Source organism: Bicyclus anynana, chromosome 7 (genome assembly GCF_947172395.1).
Source record: "Bicyclus anynana chromosome 7, ilBicAnyn1.1, whole genome shotgun sequence".
Lineage (NCBI taxonomy): Eukaryota > Metazoa > Arthropoda > Insecta > Lepidoptera > Nymphalidae > Bicyclus > Bicyclus anynana.
Genome location: NC_069089.1, coordinates 16,973,233 through 16,995,201, shown reverse-complemented (window position 1 = coordinate 16,995,201; position 21,969 = coordinate 16,973,233). Strand labels below are relative to the sequence as shown.

General features: G+C 36.1%; 1 protein-coding gene across 1 annotated transcript in view; it reads left to right on the top strand.

The window, feature by feature from the left end:
* LOC112044095 (glutamate receptor-interacting protein 2) overlaps positions 1-21,969 on the top strand; it is a 336,756-nt gene that overhangs the window by 92,269 nt on the left and 222,518 nt on the right. The window contains exon 2 of the mRNA XM_052882351.1: positions 8,617-8,787. Coding sequence (XP_052738311.1) covers positions 8,688-8,787 — 100 coding nt within the window. The 5' untranslated portion in view covers positions 8,617-8,687. The remainder of the gene's footprint in view (positions 1-8,616; positions 8,788-21,969) is intronic.

Here is a 21,969-nt window from a genome sequence, read left to right as displayed (position 1 = left end):
CAATGTTACAATTGCACTTGTTTGTTGTAGCCATGACGTCATGGTTAATCTAGAATGCCTAGAATGGTGCGATTTTAATTCTTAGCTTTTAACACGATACTAAAACACTTTGGCCTCCGGGGCGCAGTGGTATGCGCGGTGAATTTACAAACCGGAGGTCCCGGGTTCGATCCCCGGCTGGGCAGATTGAGATTTTCTTAATCGGTCCAGGTCTGGCTGGTGGGAGGCTTCGGTCGTGGCTAGTTACCACCCTACCGGCAAAGACGTACCGCCAAGCGCTTTAGCGTTCCGGTACGATGCCGTGTAGAAACCGCAAGGGGTGTGGATTTTCATCCTCCTCCTAACAAGTTAGCCCGCTTTCATCACTTCATCATCTGCATCATCACTTACCATCAGGTGATATTGTAGTCAAGGGCTAACTTGTAAAGAAAAAATCTGTTTGTCTGTCTATGTTTCTGTTTGTCCAGGCTAATCTTTGGAACTGCTGAATGGTTTTTAATCTTTCATTGCAAGATAGAGAAGGTAATAGAGCAACATAAACGCTACTATTTATCCTGAAAAAAGCCATGGTTCCTGGGGAATTTGTAAAAAACAACGTGGACGAAGTCGCGGGCGTCCCCTAGTCTTTCATAAAATCATATCGAAGGCTCTTAGCCTATTAACAATTATAAGATTTATAAGACAGTCGGTAGAGTGATTGCAGATAAAACGATTTCGTCGTAAAGGGGACACGTAGCATTGTATTGAACCACTGAGCTGCGACGGACGGATATTGCACATTATGTTATGTTTCTTTTTTTGTACCTACCGTGTTTTTATGTGCGCCTGGTACAATAGCTTCCTACATATCAACTTTGGTCCACACCTTCTTTGACGTGACAACGTCTTATAAATTCGATGAAGCCAGATGCAAACTCGGAAAACGATGACGTCATGCGTCGTTCCCTCGCTCTAGGGTTGCCAACTTTTTTTACAAAAAAATAAGTATTATTCTGGTCTATGAAGATTATTTAAAGAACATTTTTTTTTTAAATGCAACTATACCATCAGTATTTTCTTATGACGTTGTCACGTTCAACTATCGTCAGTTAACTGACCTTACAGACAACATATTTTTTCTTAATACTAGCAGGCGCCGCGCGGTTTTATTCGCGTAGTATTCGTTTCCATGGGAATAGGAATATAAAATACAGGATAAGTTACTTGGTAAAAATGTAGCACTCTATTAATAAAGGATTATTCAAAATCGGTTCAATAGATCAAGAGATTACAACCTACTACCTAACAATACTCACAAACTTTACCCCTAACATTAACTATGATAACTAGAGGAAATTTCAACATTTGTTTTATGAAGTTTTTAAGTTCCTATCCTTCTACCATAGTTAATAGGTACATACGGTACAATGGAATTTGAACCGTAGCGGTTTTGGAAGGTAAACAGGTTTCGAGTGCTAGAAGAAACCAAATATACCTAGGAAGAGATAATTTTCCGCATAATTGGAAAAGAATTGTTTATTAAATCTGTGAAACTTTTAAATAAGAAACAGCGCACTATTAACCAACATATTCATAAACATGGCTAAAGATTTAAGCCTCAATGTACTTTCACGAAAAGTGGACCTAATCACTAATGATTAAAGTCCACTTTACTTTTAAGAACTTTGAGGCTTAAATCCGAATCTATGTTAATAAATAAGGCCGTAAGAGTTTGTAGTATTTCGTATAGTTAAGAAAAGCGCAGCTTATTTATGTTCTGTGGTTAGGAAATTTTGTTATTTCTTAATTTTTACTTATCGTTATACCAACATTAGTTAATTACTGAAAGAAAACAATTATTCAACATGATTCAATAGATACCAACAATATTGCCCTGTCTTGACAAAGTAATACAAAAGCTGATTCACCCTTATGCCGACCTTAGTCATGCTCTGAATAAAGCAACCTACTTATTGATCGTTCTGTTTTAATATTAACTTACAAAACTTACTAAAGTTGAAATATTACATTGTAGCTAACACTGTAATATTTTAACTTTTAACTAAAGCTTTTGACGTAAGTTCTAAGGTCCGAGGTTCAAGGTCCGAATTATAGATCTTAACCCATCTGTTTATTGGATGATGTGTTTAAAATTTAAAATGGTAAAAATTATGCAAGTAGGTAGGTTGCTTAAAAATTCCTGTGAAAACTATTATCAACCAATTATTATTAATGATTGTTCCGGGTCTACTATCTACTATAAGTAGAACTTTCTGCAGAAACTGTCATGTTTCTGACCTTTGTCAATGTATACTTTATGCTATGTTATGTGATATGTTTTTAATTAAAATCTTTTTAACAAAAAAAATAAACTGTCTTCATCACTCTAAAAAAAAAGCAGATATTCTAAAATTATTGAACTACGCTATATTTCGTATTTTATTTTATGATTTATGAACAAATTTTTGAAACTGTAACTCTAAAAATTAAGGACTTTCCGTACAAACTTTCAACCCCTATTTCACCCCCTTCTCATTTTATTTTCGCAATAAAAAGTATCCTATAACCTTCTCCGTATTACGGTCTTAAACCAAGCCAAGTTAGGTAGTTCAGTAGTTTCAGTGTGATGCCCGAATAACAAAAAAAACACGGACAGACAGACAAAAAATTGAAAAAAATATTTTTAGCTTCAGTACCTATCGATTAAATAATGCCCCCCCACAAAAAATTTCAAAATATCTTCAATGTACAGAATGTACAAATTCGAATGTACAAATAAGTATAGATTCTAGATGGAGCTGGCTTCCTTTATGCCACGCTAACGTTTGTTGTTACAAATGCTATAAGTAAACTCTCAAATTGCGTATAAATGTACAGAATTCGACCAGTTTTATTATAAACATAGATATAGATATAGTATTGGTGACCTTTGTGTTTCCAATCATCAGCAAATTCAGCAAATTTAATATCCTTCTACTCCTTAGGTATTCAGCACCTTGGTTTGGTGAAATCACATTAGCAATTTCCCAACGAACGGTCCACAATCCGCAGTCTGCGCCCGAACTGAACGAATACTTTCCACCGAAATAAAATACCTCTCACGCCGCTATTGTTAAGAGCAAATGGAGTATTCCAGTTATTTTTCAATTTATATTTTCAGGGGTAGACACCATTTCTCTAAAAATGAAAGCACAATATTGCAACAGGTTACAATAATAGTTTTCAGCTGAATACTATAACTTTTTCAAAAGAGTGCTTGCCATAATATCTTCTTAAATTTTTAAGACAAATAGTTGACTCTAATTCAAAAAAACTCTTTTACATTGTAGGAAATAAAGATAATTATAAAATTTCAATTCAATTCAATATTTTCTTTCAGTGCGCTTTCATTTGAGACTCGAGTATATTTGAAAACATTCGGTTATTCTTCCCCACTTTCAACCCCCACAACTTTTAAATGTCTTAAGAAAACTCGCAAATAAGTTTCCTTTAATATAAAAAGAACTAAATTGAAATCGCTTCATCCGTTCGGGAGCTATGGTGGCACAGACAGACTGACAGACATACAGACACGTCAATCTTTCAACATTCCTCTTTTTCTCTTTTTGCGTCAGGAGATAAAAAAAAGAATCAGAAAGTTAGTTAGTTAACCACTAAATAAATATAGCTTGGCAAGTTCGTTGATGACACTCCCATGATATGCGGGCGACGGGGAGGGAAGGACATCGCGGGTGAGAATTCGTGTGTGCGGGGCAGAGGCTGGAAGTGCGGTGCATTTGTTGTGAGTTTATCAGTCAACGCTATCCGCCTCCCGGCCTCCGCGGACCATCGGGAGTGTTACGAACACATTTGCCTAGCTATAGATGGACTGATGAAATCAAGCTGAATACAGGAAGCCAATGGATGCTGGCGGTTCAAGATAGTTGTGTTTAAAAGTCCTTACGAGTATGGTCTTTGTTAAGTTTCGGACTCCATCGGCTGACGATAATGATTATGGTGATTGTGCAGTCAGAGGCGTCTTTACCTGTAGTGCAGGGGGTGTGTTGCATCCAGACGCCGCGATCCCAGGGGTGCCCAAGCGCCACTCGCCGCGTGGGATAAGATTTCGGACCTGGGCGCGGTGTAACCTAACGTAACCTCAAGTAAAAAATACACCTGTATGCATACCTACGTTATGCATGGAATCTAGAGCTCTTCCTACATCGTCGTTATCAACCCGTATTCAGCTCACTGCTGAGCTCGAGTGTCCTCTTAGAATGAGAGGGGTTAGGCCAATAGTCCACCACGCTGGCCCAATGCGGATTGGCAGACTTCACACACGCAGAGAATTAAGAAATTCTCTTGTGTGCAGGTTTCCTCACGATGTTTTCCTTCACCGTTTGAGTCACGTGATATTTAATTTCTTAAAATGCACACAACTGAATAGTTGAAGGTGCATGCCCCGGACCGGATTCGAACCGAACATTTCCGGAATCGGAGGCAGAGGTCATATCCACTGGGCTATCACGGCTCATTCATTATCTTCCTACACAAATAGATATAATAATAGAAATAGACAAATATGTAACTACTTACAAGGTGTTTGTTTGCTATAGATACAGTTTGTGGTAACTTGAAGTGTTGTCTGTACATATTATATTTTAATAGTGTTCAGCGCGCTTAGACACTAGAGGGCGCTAGGGTGATGGTTGCAAGGCAATGGTTGTTACGTGAACTAGAGACGCCTCTGTATGCGGTAAAAACGTTAACTCACTCTTCAGTCTTCACTATGTATCAACTGATTTTATAAGTGACGTGAATTGCTTTAAAAACTAGTTAAAATATTATGTTATGAGTATTACAGTGGTTAGTTAGTAGTGACACAGTGCCAGCTTCCACGTCTAATTTGCAATTCCCTTTCCGGTGTGAGTGCGAATAGTTTCGCGTTAAATAATCTACGCTCCATGAAAAGTTTGCACTTTATTTGATTATGGAAATTTCAGCGTGTAAAATAATTTATACCGTGAGTTGTTATTACGTATAGAGTTCAACAAATCCCTGGAGCGATATATAATGTAGATCTATGAATATATTAAACTATAGTTGCTATCACTAACATAGTGACCTTAACTCGAAAACTGTTTTATGAACAAAGTTAAAATTTGGCAGGGAGGTAGTTCATAGTTAATTCATTAGCAACCCATTTTCGATTCACTGTTGAGCACGTGTCTCCTCTCAGAATAAGAGGGGTTAGGCCAGTAGTCCACCACGCTGGCCTAATGCAAATTGACAGATTTCACACATGCAGAGAATTAAGAAAATTCTCAGGTGTGCAGATTTCCTCATGGTTTTCCTTCACCGTTTGAAATATTTAACTGCAATGTGAAATCGTGCGTGCGGGGAAGTGAGGTGCATCAGTCGTCGGTTTTTCATTCATCGCTACACGCCCCCTGGCCCGCGCGGCCCATCGGGGGTGTTACGAACGAAGTTGATAAGCTATAGGTACTGTTACCAGTCCACGTCCGCTAGACATCTAAACCGACTATTATTAAGACTATTATATTTTTTATATCTGAAGAGTTTGTTTGTTTGTTTGTTTGTTGGATTGAACGCGCTAATCTAAGAAACTACTGGTCCGATTTGAAAACTCTTTTAGTATTAGATAGTTCATTTATCGACAAAGGCTATATTATCCCCGTTTTCCAACGGGAACGGGAACCACACGTCACGTCAGGTAGTGATTTAATATGTTGAATATTAGATAAAATTGATTTCCTACTTCTCCTTTAATATGAGATATGTAATACAGTAAACAAATGATCTAAAACAATAACCGAATACAATTCAAAGCTATTTTGAACATTTTGATTCGTTACTTAATTTACTTTAATCTTTTTTGTTTCCAAATCCTATTATTTCCGGAGCTATCTGTGTCTAGATTTTAACCGAGGCAAGTTCTCAGGAAAATGCAGTGTTTAGTATTCTGCAGTTGGACGTTGGAGAAATCGCATTAGCTATTTCGCTACACAAGTCCTAGCTACTCCGCCGATAGAAGAGTTTGCACCAAATTAAATTCTACTCGAGTATCCTTTTCAACCGCGTACGGCTAAACAGAAAAAGGTGAAGTGTTCACGTAATGGTCGATTTATCGCGATACATTGATGAATTGAAGTTTCTCCATGCCTGTAAAGTCTATAATTTTTTTTTATTCTTTACAAGCCCTTGACTACAATCTCACCTGATGGTAAGTGATGATGCAGTCTAAGATGGAAGCGGGCTAACTTGTTAGGAGGAGGATAAAAATCCACACCCCTTTTCGGTTACTACACGACAACGCTAAATCGCTTGTCGGTACGTCTTTGTCGGTAGGTGGTAACTAGCCACGGCCGAGGCCTCCCACCAGCCACACCTGTACCAATTAAGAAAATCTCAATCGACCCAGCCGGGGATCGACCCCAGGACCTCCGTTTTGTAAATCCGCCGCGCATACCACTGCCACACGTCAAAATATACGTAATACCAAAAACTATAATTCTTGTAATATTCTTTTAGTTTAAAGGAAGGTTTCAAGAATTAAAACTTTAACATTTTAGATTATTTACTGTGTTGTATCTAAGTCAGCCATAATGCATTAGCGTAGTGGGTCTAAGGTCAATCTATATTTATCTATATCTATATCTATACTAATATTATAAAGAGGTAAAGTTTGTAAGTTTGTAACAATTTTTTGAAATGGGGTAATCTTCGGAACTACTGGACCGATTTTAAAAATTCTTTCACCAGTAGAATACTAAGTTATCGGGGAGTGCTATAGGCTATATTTTATATTTCTATCATATATAACTACTGAGATATCGCGGGTTTTCCCTTACAGGTCAGACCGAAAAACTTACTTATTCGCATGCGCTGCCTCAATCATTGCGTATAACTGAAATAAATGTATGGAGGCTTTTTGAACCTTTAAAAGTTCTACAAAAAAGTCCGCGACACCATGTATCTATCTTTTATAATTTAGCAGATATAGTACCTTTAGTACTTTAATAAATTATTTAAATTTTAAACTAAGGTTTACGTCATTATTTACACAACTAAACTTAAATCCTTATCAAAATAAATTATTTAATAATCACAAGGATATTATAGAGATAAGATTTGCCCTTTACAGTATGTTAATTAGTTATATAGTTTCGGAGATAATACAATATTTCTGAAAGTCGCAGAAATGCCGCTATATGACGCCCCGCGGTTTCAATTACGTGGTTCCCGTTCCCGTATGAATATGAGGACCAAACATAGCCTATGACACTCGCAAATAATGTAGCTTTCTATTGGTAAAAGAATTTTCCAAATCGGTCCAGTAGATCCAGAGATTACCCCCGACAACCACGCAAACTTTACATCTTTATAGTATTAGCATAGAAGTCGCTTGGGAAATTATAGTCTTTTGGTCATTGCACCACGCACAAAAGGCTGGACCAATTTTGCTGAGGGTAGGGATAGGATAGAGGTAGGGAAGGGGTAGGATAGAGGTAGGGTAGGGGTAATTTAGGGAAAGTGTAGGGTAAGGTAGGGTACGGATAAGGTAGGGGTAGTGTAGGGTAGGGGCAAGGTAGAGGTAGGGGAAGGATATGGAACGTATAGGGTAGGGGAGGAGTAGGATAGGGGTAGGGTAGGGTAGGGGTAGGGTACAGGTAGGGTACGGGTAGGGTAGGGTTAGGGTAGGGATAAGGTAGGGGTAGGGAAGGGTTAGGGTTAGCGGTAGGGTAGGAGTAAGGTAGGGGTAGGGTAGGGGTAGGGTAGGATAGGGTATGGATAGGTTACGGGTAGGGTTAGGGTAGAGTAAGGTGGGGGGAGGGAAGGGTTAGCGTTAGCGGTAGGGTAGGAGTAAGGTAGGGGTAGGGTAGGGTAGGGTAGGGTTGGGTAGGTTTACGAGCAGGGTAAGGTAGGGGTAGAGAACTTTACATCAATTTTTACGCGGACGAAGTCGCGGGCGTCGCTAGTCTTCTATATATATCTATCTATATCTATCTATACTTATCTATACTTATAATTAAACTGGTCTAATTCTATACTTTTATTTGCAATTTGAGATTTTAATTATACCATTTGTAACACCAAACGATGCCGTAACATAACGGATGCCAGCGCCATCTAGAATCTATACTTATAATACGAATTCTGTACATTTTGTACATTCTGTACATTGAAGACATTTTGAAAATTTTTGTTGCAGGGTATACAATCGCGACTGAAGCCAAAAATATTTTTTTTTTTTGATTTTTGTCGGTCTGTCCGTGTTTTTTTGTTATTCGGGCATCACGCTGAAACTACTGAGTGAATTCAAACAGTTTAAGACCATAATACGGAGAAGGTTATAGGATACTTTTAATTGCGAAAATAAAATAAGAAGGGGGTGAAATAGGGGTTGAAGTATCCTTCATTTTTAGAGTTAAAGATTTAATTTTTTTTCATAAATCATAAAAAAATACAAAATATAATGTGATTAAAAAATTTTTAAAATTAAACCTCTTAAGTGGTGAAATAGGGCTTGAAAGTTTACATTGATTTCCACGCGGATGAAGTCGCGGGCGTCCGCTAGTATTTCCATATATGTGTGTGGAATGAGTATGTATTAAGAAGAAAATGTAATTGTTACAGATTAAGTGGCTGTGCAGCAGTGTAGTGTTGCGTGGTGATGGAGTCCTGTGACGTGTAAATATGTGCGCAAGATGAAGCTGTGGAAGAGCCTCAAGATATCGATCGGCAAAACTGATCCCAAGGGCTATCCGCACGGCCTCCCGCAGTGGGGGCAGGGCTACGAGCTAGATGGTAAGAATTTAAACTATCATCGTCAGCAACCCATATTCGGCTCACTGCTGAGCTCGAGTCTCCTCTCAGAATGAGAGAGGTAAGGCCAATAGTCCACCACGCTGGCCCAATGCGGATTGGCAGACTTCACACACGCAGAGAATTAAGATAATTCTCTGGTATGCAGGTTTCCTCACGATGTTTTCCTTCACCGATTGAGACACGTGATATTTAATTTCTTAAAGTGCATATGCCCCCGACCGGATTCGAACCCACACCCTTCGGAATCGGAGGCAGAGGTCATATCCACTGGGCTATCACGGCTCTCTTTAAACTATACCACTAGAAAAACACCTAAACTAACGTGTTTATGCACGAACAAGCTCATGATTAACTAAAACCTTTGACTACAAAAGTAAAACAAACTTCTAAATTCCTAGCTGAGATTTTTTGGCTCAAATTTAGTAGTGGCACAGCGTAGCACGACACAGGAGTTGAACCCAAACCTCATGACAAAATCATCGTGCTTCGCATCATCCTCGTTAGATTGGTTATAGTTTTCATGGACGTCCACTGTAAGACATAGGCCTTTTGTAGGGACTTCTAAACATCACGTTACTGAGCTACCTCCATCTCCACCTGCATCCAGCGAATTCTAGCGACTCGTTTGATGTTGTCTGTCCGGTCGGCCGCCAACCGCCTCGAGCCGCCAGCATCCAGCGGCTCCCTGCAATCCGCTTGATGTCTTCGTGTGAGGGGTCTGCCAACACTGCGCTTTCCGGTGCGGGGTCGCCATTCCAGCACGTTGGGACTTCAACGTCCATCGGCTCTTCGAACTATGTGGCCTGCCCATTGCCACTTCAGCTTCGTGACTCGCTGAGCTATGTCAGTGACTTTAGTTCATCTGCGGATCTCCTCATTTCGATCGCGCAGTGAAACTTCAAGCAAAGCATATAATACTCCCCGATATCAACGCTGATTGTAGATCTAGACGCCCAAAAAACGTCCTTTACGATCCTGACGATGACATAACGAACGACAATGCTTCCCAGGCAACACAAACACAAGCTACTCAGCGTCTTCGCCGGCGAAGACGAGGTCCCCGATATCTGACGTCACCCAGACGTGGGCTTTTTAACTCACGATCTCGGGGGCGCCCGGACTGATACACTCAGGCCAAAACACCCTTCCCGAACGGCCCTCTAAGTCGAGGCCCGAGTCTCAGAGGAGACGCCCTGAGAGAGTCGTTCCGCCCATCTACCTGCTTCTGCCTTCGGGCCCCATCAGGCGCGCTTCTGCGCTCGCCCAAACCCCCCGGTGACGCCGCTGAGGTCCCATAAAGAGCCGGCACTTACACAATCAGAAAAAAAAAATATAATACTTCTACAGTACTACAAATAAAATTAAAAATAGGTATGGCTTAAGTATAGGTACAGTTTTCGAGTTTACATGATAATGTATTGTAGCCAACTGTTCCTGTAACCTATGCTACCCGTATGTTACTCTATTTAAAGCTCTATCTAACTCTGAACTTAATTAAACTGAAACAAAGCCCAACTAAAAGAGAGAAGTTAAGCTACGCAATCAGCTCTACATCTAAAAGCTTTCAAATTAAGGTGGATATAACTGGGGGGTAGTTCTAGAAAAAATAACTCTTAATGCACTTAGTTCAGTTGTTGTAAATTTTGGAATAGTGTTACTAAAAAGCTTTTAAATGGAATAACTTTTTAGTTAGTTACGTATTTAAGCGCCACACCTGGCTGCCAGATAAAGGCTTCACTAACTCTGATTTATGTCTCTTTGTTTTAACCAACCTGAAAGAAGAGGGTCTGTTTGTTTTTTTATGCAATAACTAAAGTTCACACAGGATACATAACTTTAGGTTTAATTTAAACTAAATTAAAGGAGATGGTCCATTTCAGGTCCACTCTTGTACACCGTATCATTAAAATTTAAAAAATACAAGGATCTTATTAAAATTTATTAAAGTGAATAAATGTAACTAAATAAAAAAAATAAATAATATTAAAACCTAAGTTTTTGAATTATATCAAGATGACGCCCATAAAGCAACTATGACATGATAATTGACAGCAAACGTCAAATCGATTACTGCATTGAAAGCGTCATCAATCCGCCATTATCACACTAATTTTTGTTATAGATAATGTAATTGTGGAGGACTGAATGCATAAAAACATGCATTTTTACTCGCATTACTGCTTTTTACCGCATTTTGTAATATTTAAGGTACTTTGCTATCTATCCGGCTGTTTGCAGCTTCAATGAGAACTGGTTTTATATTCACCGTCAAGGCCCTTGACTGCAATCTCACCTGATGTTAAGTGTTGATGTACTCTAAGATGGAACAGGGGTACGAAACGTAAAAGTTCATTCTCATACCTTTGACGTTTTCTACGTGGTATAATGCCATAACGCTAAATTGATTTGCGATAAGCTAGCTAGCCACGATCGGTGCTTATCACCAGATTAGACCTGAACCAATTCAGAACAAATTAAAATACCCTAATTTGATCAAAACTGGAAAACGAACCCAGGAAATCTTTATTGTGTACTGCAAGTACCACATCTGATATATACTTGTACTAGATGTGAAATGTACATGATGAAAGGTAGTCATAAATCAAGTCTGCACTGTCATATATTACACTAAAAAATACATAATTTTTTAGTGTAATATATGACAGTTAAATCTTTATTTTATGTAATGTCATATATTACATAAAATTAAAGATTTTTAATTTCAATCCATAGTACAATTTTGGTAGCTTCTCCGACATAGTTGTTCATCAGTTAAAGAAAAATGAATTAATTAGCTATGTTCATAAATTCAAGCTAATTATTCCTTAAAAAATAATAACATAGTTAGCACACCGCGGCCTTATAACTACAGAGGTAACTAAAGCGAAAAATAAAAGCCTAGCTCAGTTACCTATATTATAATTTAAGCAGACACAAAAAATGGTCCAAACGTAACATAAAATGTTAATTTCAGCATATTTTAGTAAAGTAAACAGTTGAAAAGGAAGCGGTTACGAAGATTTATGAAAATGGCCGCCATTTTTCCCGACTCCGTGAGAGCGGCGCTTAATGGGGAGCCCGCGGATTTCATAATTGCTCGCAGGATAAAACTAAGACGCTTTAAAACATCTAGATTTTACACTACGTCTATTGTGTTTGTGTAGCGACTATTACTTTGTTATGGCTGGAGCTCTTTGGTGAAATATTTGAGGTTACTCCGGCTTGTGTTTTAAACATTGTAGATTAGAAATCTTGTAAGATTTGTATTTTCTACATTGATGTGTGTTCTGTTGTTAAACTTGGTTGAAGGTAATTATCACTTGTACCTATTATTAAAAGTTTGCTCACTATCATTGTAGGCTTCAATGTCACTGAATTTTTATCCAAGCTAACTAAAGATTTTAATAATAAGTATTAAATAATTCAAAAATCTTTATTGTACATACAAGGAATACAAAAAAACATTATAAACATTACAAGCAATTGACGTACTTTTTACTAAGACCTTTACCAAGTTACCGCTTTTGTCAATTTGTCGTTGAATAAGAAATCGCGATGGTTCTAAATGAAATGAATATTGGTTCTTTCATCATATTTATAATATGACAATAATAAACTCGGTTACTACTTAAAATAAGTGTCTATTTGTCTCATGAAATAGGTAATGAAATAGGGTATAAATCCATTCTTCTCCGCCAAACCATTAGTTTTCCAACACAAAAACGGAACAGTCCAAAAAACAAAAACAAAAGTGGTAAATGTTATCCTTTTGAAACGAAAATTTTCGAATAAGTGAAACGCTCGATTTAATTCAATGTATCCAACGAGGGATCCTTTCAGGAATTCCACAGTTTTTAACAAAAAGCCCGCCCCAAAAACAAAACACCCTTTATTCTTCGCTTTTGTTATTTCGTCCTCTACTATTGTTTCGCTAAGACCCAATTATGCTCAGTTAACACCGAACGAATTGCTTCGACGAGGGACTCGGTGCTTTTTGACTATCGAGTTTGACCCGTCTCGATACTTGTGTTATGATCGCCATTTCTTTTTGTATTTCCTGAAAAGGCTTGGGATAGAGATAAAATTATAATTATTATTTGTGCACTTTTAAGGAATCATCTGGTTGCTTCGTTGAGTATTGTTTGTTTGTACATGAAATTATGGTTAAATGTTAAATGAAGATATGATTAAAAATTAGAGATGATGTGAAGTCTCAGGAAGAACAAGATCCAGAAAATAATTGTAAAATTTATAAAATAACAACTGCAATAACAATTGCCAAAAAGGCTTAACTCCTTTTGCTTGATATTGCTAATCATTGAAATTAAAAGCGAGTTTTTCTTATTTTATTAGTTACCATTAAGCCAAAACCTATTCAGAGTACGTAAACAGTCCGATATGGAAGGAATAAACGTAAAAACATACATATAGCCGAACTTAGAACCTCCTCCTTTTTGGAAGTCGGTTAAAAAGCCAGACTTCTTGACGTTTATAGTTACACCACGTTAGCAGCATAAATGTACACAGCCATTTTCGAGAATCGATAATTATAATGATTTGCTTGTTAACTCCACTACGACTATCAGTTTGCTGGTATAAGCCAGTTCGTTATAGTTCAAAGCATTTGCGTTTAGTCAATATACAGGGTGCTCGGGAGTATTTCCCATAACTGTAGGGTTATGGGAAATACTCCCGAGGAGTAGGAAATTGTCAATTAATTTTTCTATAGGAAAAATTAATTGACAATGTCTAAGGAAAATGAATATTTTCGGAGTAAATAATATTTCTTTTATAAATAGATCTTCAATTGTATCCCCTATTTCACATCCTTATGGTAAGTATGTTCTAGCCAAACTTATTCATTGATAAATATCATGAAGTAGCTTACTAATGAAGTTCAAAGTGCCAGTAGCAATATCTTGTCGATATCGACAGTCTTACCACTATGATTACGTATTTTAAAATGCAGGGATAGATAAAGGGGTCTGTTACATGGATAGTCGAAATTATTTGAATTACTGTGTATGAAAACACGAGAAGGTATTTTTTTAGTTAAAAAAAAAAACATAGTTATGCAATTCGGCTCCTTTAAGTGGACTTGTCAACACCTTGAAATTACGGGAAATTCTCCGCAACACCCTGTGTAACAGAACAGAACTCCTATTTCAGTGCTATGATTTTGCGGTTAAGCTCGGAGGTAGGCTAATACACTCAGTAGATAGTTTATTCAGCCAAGAAGTTACATAAGTAAATAGGATTAAGAAATTAGAAATCCAACTCCTATTTACTATAGCTTTATTAAATAGATCTTATAAAATTAAAGAATTCATTTAAATATCTGAACCAAATTAGCCGACAGAAGAAGTTCGAAATCGCGCCCACTCCTCAGAACGATACAAAAGAAAAATGTACTTAAAATCTTGTATTTATTATTAAAAACTCCATATGAATCTAAGACGAAATAATATTGGTCAACGGGGAATATGAGCTGATTTCATTTTTTTCATGCATATCCATCTTTACAAATGCGTAGGTATTTCACTGATTGACATTGGCTGTCTTTGAAAATGCGCACTGTTTTTGTATGTGAACATCAATGTCAGGATACGTTTGACGGTAAATTCATTCTATGTATTAACTTTGTGAAACTTACAGTTTTTTTTTGCATAATTTGACAAAATATGTCAAATAAATCTGAAATTCATAGAAAAATTATTAGTGTGATACAAATAATGCAATGAATTTGATGTTAAACGGATCCGATCAAGTTGCGCAAATGCACCTTTAACAAATAAAAAAAAATTATCATAATTTTTAATAAATGACGGAGCTATGAAACGTACGCGGTGAATTGAGAATCTACTCCCTTTTTTTGAAGTAGGTAATTAAAATTAAATATACATACATGTACTCTGTAAATACTTTTCACGGGTAACATAGCAAGGCGCGGCTAGTTGTAAATAAATAACTTAACAATTTCAACATAAGATGCGAAACTAAGTTATTATAAACCATGGAAATCGAAGAAATATTTTTTTGCTTATATGAAAGTCAAATATTTTCGGCGACATCTTGGCAATGAATTTTTTTTCGTTACCACTCCGGAATCCAATATTGTGCCAACCCACGAAACAATGTCTGAGATTGCAATGATTCGGCAATTTCGCCCGGCCAGCCTTCTTTATACTTCGTACGCAGACAAACTGAATTTTTTTTTAAAACTAGCGGACGCCCGCGACTTAGTATGTGTGGAATTCAGTTTTTCACAAATCCATCCATCGATTTTTCCGGGAAGAAAAGCCTATGTGTTAATCCACGTAAAGCGGCGTTAAAGAGTTACAAACATACATCCATACAAACTTTGGCGTTTATAGTATTAGTAGGAAGTAGGATAGGTTATTACGGATTTTTTCTGCTTAGAAGTTTTTTTTTTAATTTTCTACGAGTTACAGAAAAATTCTATACTACTTCTTCACTTCTTCACTTCACAGTAACATTATAAATGCGAAAGTTTGTGTGTAACTTTTTTCCTCCTTTGCGCTGCTGCTACTAAAGCGGTTTGGCTGAAGTTTGGAATGGAAAAAGATTTTACTCTGGATTATCACATAGGCACACATCCCAGAAAAATCCATGGTTCCCGCGGGATTTGTGATAAACTCAACTCCAAGCGGACGGCGGAAGTCGCGGGCGTCCGCTAGTAAATAACTATAACCCGACTATTTAAAAATCGGTCCTACCTTTTTTACATATTCGAGTTATAGTTTTTAAACTTTATTTTTTTTGTAATATTATTCCGTTTCTCCAGCATACATACATAACATAGACTGCCAAAATCTTAAAATTAAAATGCCCTTACTTTTGGCTTCGCCGTAGTCGGGTAAGAAGCAAAACCTTACCAAATTAATAAAAATCAAAATCAATACACTAACATAGTAGTGTAATAGGAACAATAATAGGATCAACAAGGATCTTGGGAGGTTCCTCACTCTGGAACCCTGAACACCGGTTGCTTGCGTAATCAAATATTCCGCATCGGAAAGGATGATTTTTTTTTAGTTTTTTGTATTATAGGCATTTTGAATTTTGTTTACATTATTAAAACATATAAAACACACAATATTATTAAAAAATATAAAACAATTATTAAATAAAAAATAGCAAATACAATATCACTTTTTTTGTATTTAAAATTTATTTCTCTGAGTGATACGTTTGAAACATCTTTCTATCGCGCAATTATAAAACCCACGGCTCTCCCGTCTCCATTAAGAGTTCTCCGCGAGAGAGTCTGGAAAAATAGCATCATTTCCATAAATCTTCGTAGCCGCTTCCCGTTCAACTGTTTATTTTGTGAAATATGCGAGTTTTATGCTAAATTTCATATTAAATTTAATTCACCAACGTATTATAATATTATTATAATAAATATTATATTTTGTCTTTGTATATACTGCCCTGTGATTAATAAAAAAAATTATTAATTAAAAAAATATTTCAAGACACCATATTATATTATAAAGGTGCATATTTGATGATATCATTGAAGTAATACGGCTCGGAAACGTTTATTCTATCCCCCGGGAGCAGTACCTACGTTTTTCCTTATAACCTGAAGGTAAATTTTGATGATAATCAGTAGTAAATAATGCGTAATAAATAAAGAAGACAATGTCGAATTCATAAAATTAGAAGGGATTACTATTTTAAAGACCCAAGTTTATTCCACTTATACCTTAAACGGTATCTACGTGACATCATATTGGGACGCTAAATCGCCTGGCGGTTCGTCTTGACAACAGCTGTGTGCCTAGTGGGAGTTTTCAATATTTTCATACTGTTACTATCGTGTTAACGTAAACGCGAATTTATATGGAATTGAAACAGTTGTGCAGTAGTCCCACAAGATGGCGCTGTTTCAATTCCTTAGAAATTCGCGTTTACGTTAACGCGATAGTAACAGTATCAAACTGCCACTAAGCCCTTCGATGTCTACCACCAAACGTATGAGCCAATTTAGAAGATATAAAATCTTAAATTGACCAGAGCTTGGAACCGAACCAAAACCATCTCCGAATCTCCATTGAAAACTATACCATTACCAAATGCGCTAAAAAGGGCCTTCAAAAAGCATAGAGAATAGAGTACATGGAATTGGTATATGTTAATTTGGGTTATTTAGGTTTTTAGGTACTCTTGTTTATGCTCTTCTCGGACCAATGCACGTTTAGGACCCTCGTAACCTTAATTTTAAGTTTTCGATTATTATTACCAATAGATTAAATTAAATTATGACATTTCGAAAGTGCTTGTAAACTAACTGAAAATAAGTGAATTTTGAAGTTTATAGAATGTACAAAATATACAGAATTCGTATTATAAGTATAGATTCTAGATGGCGCTCCGTTATGCCACGGTAACGTTTGGTGTTACAAATGGTATAAGTAACATCTAAAATTGCGAATAAATTTATAGAATTCGACCAGTTTTATTATAAGTATAGATGTAGATTCGTAGCCATTTGTTTAAGCGATCGGTATTTTGTACTACAAAATACAAAATTTGTAGTCCGTTTCTGATCGTAAGTTAGGAACTCTCCTGAGGTTTTATTGTTTGATTTATTGTGCGGGGTAATGGATAACTTTCCGAAAGTTTTTACAAATATGTTTTTATATTAAAAGTTGTTGGAACTAGCCCATCTGATATAAAGTGCCAAATCATTGTCTATTACAAAGTAGTTAACACCTCGAAAGACAGCATTTTAATTTTTTTTTCATGTAAATCAGATTTTAAATGTCAATTTGTTAAAACACTTTTGATATCCGGCTTCCGACCGTATTTACAATATTCGTGAAAAAAAAGTTAATTTCTTACTTTACATAAACCAACACATACTAACGAAATAAAAATATAAATGAAAAAATAATTTTGATAACTTTTTGGAATATTTTAAATGGCGACGTAATTTTTGATGAGAAACTTCCTTCTTTTTAATTTGGTTTCATCAAAGTTAGGCCGGAAAAAGTTTAAAATTTAGGTTTTTTGTATTGTTTTTCTACATTTTTCTTGTATTTTCCTTATTTCAAATCACATTAAAATAATGTTTCGTTTTCAATATGCATGTAGATTGTATATCCGCAATTTAAAAACACGTTTCTGTTGTGTTGACGTTATTTTAGTTTACACACGAAGGCATTCGTGGTAGTACTACATACAAAACATATTCGTCGTTACGAAACAGAATAGCTATAGCTACTCTATAGCTACCATGATTATCTTAACCTCCCGGTCGTGTTACGTCATCCGTCGGCCGTTACATACGACATACATTTTTCAATCAGTACACAAGCTCATAAAGTCGCAGGCTTCATTTTATAGGTTACGTGAGGGACAGAGCCTCTACTTTAATTAAATGTATCGAAGGTAAAGCCGGCCTTCTAACAAAGTATCGTATAAACTTGGGACATGGCTTAGCCTCAAAAATTGTTGCTTGTTTTTACAAGACTAAAATGAGGCTTAAATTACACGCCGAATATTTTTTTAAACTTTGTAGGCTTATGTTTTTTTTTTGGGTCAGCCTGTACTTTTTAATAGTAGGTAGGCGGATTTAAAACAATATTTTTTCATAAAATAACGTGTGTTGTACAAAAACAAAAGTTTTGGAGCTGTGGTTTTTGTTTTGTTTCGTTGAGGAATAATCATTTTTTTTATATTCTGTAAAGTTTTTCATTTTTGAAATTTAATCTTTTAGGTTAGTAGGCGGAAGAATATTACTGTTTTTAATTAGTTAACTAAGCGATTTATTTTTAATTGTAATATTGTCACGCTTTAGTTATTTTTGCTAGCTAAAGCCCGCGACTTGCGACTTGAAATTTAGTTTATTACAAATCCTGCGGGAACCATGGATTTTAATGGGACGAGACATTCTGCTCCAAGGGCCAGTTTATCTCTATAAGAAATTTTATTCAAATCAGTTCAGTGGTTTAGCCGTGAAAAGGAACTGACAGACAGACAAACTTACAGTCGTATTTATAATTATACGATTGATATTAGAAAGTATCTAATACAATGTTTAAAAAATGTCGTCACGTCATAATCGGTCTATTTGGTTAAAAAATACGATGTCTCAGATAGACACCCAGACTGGCAATTCAAACTTATAAAACCCTTTTGTTTACGTTGGTAACAGTATAAAAACAAAATACTGTAATATAATCTGTAGTCTGTAATTTATTTTAAGGATCAACTTTCCGCCAGGCTTAATCTTAAGCTGTATTCAAGTTCTTACAATTTGTTGAATGTTGGATAAACATTTAAAGACTGTGAGTCAGACGATGTGATCTAACAAAGAAAATAATATGTCGCCCGCCGCTTTAAAATATTATAAAATATTACCAGTAACCCAGAATTTAGGAAGACATGCGACATTTCCCGAGCCGGTCTTTTTGTGTTCTATCTTTTGTGGGGAACCAACGGAAACTTTTGCATGCCCGTTGTACAAAAGAAAATATCTTTTTAAGAGTGCTGCCTATTTTACATTCTATTTATATGAAAAATTTGATTGAGTTTCCAATGTACTTAACACATAGTATAATATATCAGCTCTGTGGGCTAAAAATCACTGTCATTAAATATGATGGTTAAAAATGCAACAACATGTAGAGGAATTTATTTATTGATTCTATATTACTACAACTTGTTGAGGTATTTCAGTAGCGTCCCATCAGCGGTGGAAGCGCTATTTGCCGATTATAAAGTTTAAATACATTCTGTATAACGGAGTGGTGCTTTCAATAGTGTGCCATCAAAGGTGGAAGCACTACTTATTACACTACTCATTCTAATGGTAAGAGATTTGATGATTGATGATTAATCATAATGAGACTTGAGTTGGATGCCTTTCGCCCAGCGACAACCGATAACGCGGGTCAATCTACAGTTAGCGCCATCTAGTTTTGGTGGAGTGAATTAATCTTGTTACAAACATAGATAAAGTTGTTTTCGACCCCCAATTAATATTTGACGTGGGTATCTGTCTGTAATATCGTAGCTTTTAAATGATTAGACATGTTATATTAATGTGATTTTTTTGTTGAATAGTTAATGTGGTAGTGAAGATGAATACCAAAAGTAATAAAAATATTACATGCTTTGCAACGCGTTGCTTAATGGTTTTGTAGTGAATGTCATCTGTTTGCTAATTACGCCGATTATTAATATAAAAACATGAATGTAAAGTTGTAATCTCTCACTTACACTTCAGAGCAAGCATCATCATCATCATTAGCAGCCGAAGAACGCTTATTGCGGGATGTAGGTCTCTTGTAGGGAATTTCAAACACCACCTTCTTGAGGCGTCTTCATCCTGCATCCTGCGCCTGCATCCCTGTTACCCGCTTGATATCCGGAACCGGAATATTCATTCTTAATTATATAACAAAAACAGCTGACCCGGTAAACGTCATTTTGTCTTAATGCTACTAAAAATTAATGAGGATTGATGGTAGAAGGATCAAAGGATTTAAAGTTGTATGTAAGTATTTTTCAACGCCACATCATAATAAAATAAAAAAATAAATTTTGACAAAAAAATAAATATTCAGGGGTCACCTTTATCATTTAAGGATATGAAAACTGTTTCGATGGCCGATTCACATACCTACCCAAAATGCACACAATTTCATAAAAATTGGTCCAACCGTTTCGGAGGAGTTTGGTCACAAACACCACGACACGAGAATTATACACTGAAATACACAAAAAAACTCTTCAGCATTATAATATTTGTCGTTAATCGTACCTACTTACACATAACTTATACGAAATCCAATATGTACATAGTTACATATTATTCAACCATCGCTTAACCTTTAAATAATTTCCTTCAAAGACCCTTTAGCTGGGTAATAACTTGTTTGATCCTGAGAGCTAGAATAAAGGTAACGCTTATTAATTCTTTTCTTAGATATCCGCTGAGTAGGGGGTTTGCGGAATATTCTAAATTGGTTTTCCCTTAACTTCCCTTTCATCTTTTCACGGGCTAACAGCATTAAATTAGACGCGGTTCAGCTTTTACATTAGAGAAATTAATGGACGATTTTTTTATCTTTGACAGATTCTCGCTTGACCGAGATCTCACCTGATTGTGAATTATTATGCAAATTAAAGTGTAAGAAATTAACATAATTTCCGCCCGGTTAAATCGTTAGAAAAGAAAGAAAGGATTATATAAAACAAAAAATGTTTAGTTTTAGAAAAAGGGTATAAATTCGTCTTAATATTATCTTTTTAATACACTTACCAATATTTTTATTTTTCTCCAATTGAATAGAAAAATTGTAGGAGTAGGTACGACAATAATCCCACCCACGGATTTCTTGAGTAGCGTTAACCGTGGAGGTTTGAAAAAACGTTATTTTTAACACGCTTAAATTAGCTTAATTTGTAACTGTTGTATGTAAGAAAATCTTGGAATCTTAATTTGACCCACTTCCCGGTGTTCGATTAGGATGAAATTTTGCACACGCTCTGAGTTCTGATGACAATACATGACTAACTAAGAAACGTCATTAAAAATCCAATATTGCGGCCTTCCCAAGATGGCGGACTGGCTATTTGAAATCCACCCCCATGATATGGATATCAAATGAAAAGGTTTGCTGTCAGGAATACGAAAAAAATAGTCACGTGTCTTAAATACAATATGACAGACGTCCAAGATGGCGGACAGGCTATTTGAAATGCACCCCCATGATATGGGTATCAAGCGTGTTTTTTTAGTTTTTTAAACTATTCATGTATTCTACCAAACGATCAATCCAAAAACATCCATTCGTCCAAAGTCATATAACGTAAGCCGCGGTTTATTTTCACCAGACACATGTTCCAGTTATAACAAACGCCTGTAAACTCCACAAAGGGCTTGCGTGACGTTTTTATGACTTTTATAAATCTTCAACGCGTAATTTCAATTTCCAACACTTAATGCCGCCGACGTGACTGAATTTAACAGCTTTAAAAACAAATTTAGAATAGCAAAAAGATTACAGGGAAATGCAAATGGCTTCCGGTGTTCGCAACAATATTTTTCTTTGAAACTCATAAATTATAGATTAAAAATTTCCATTGCATTTTATTAAATATCTGTAGTATAACACAAAACTG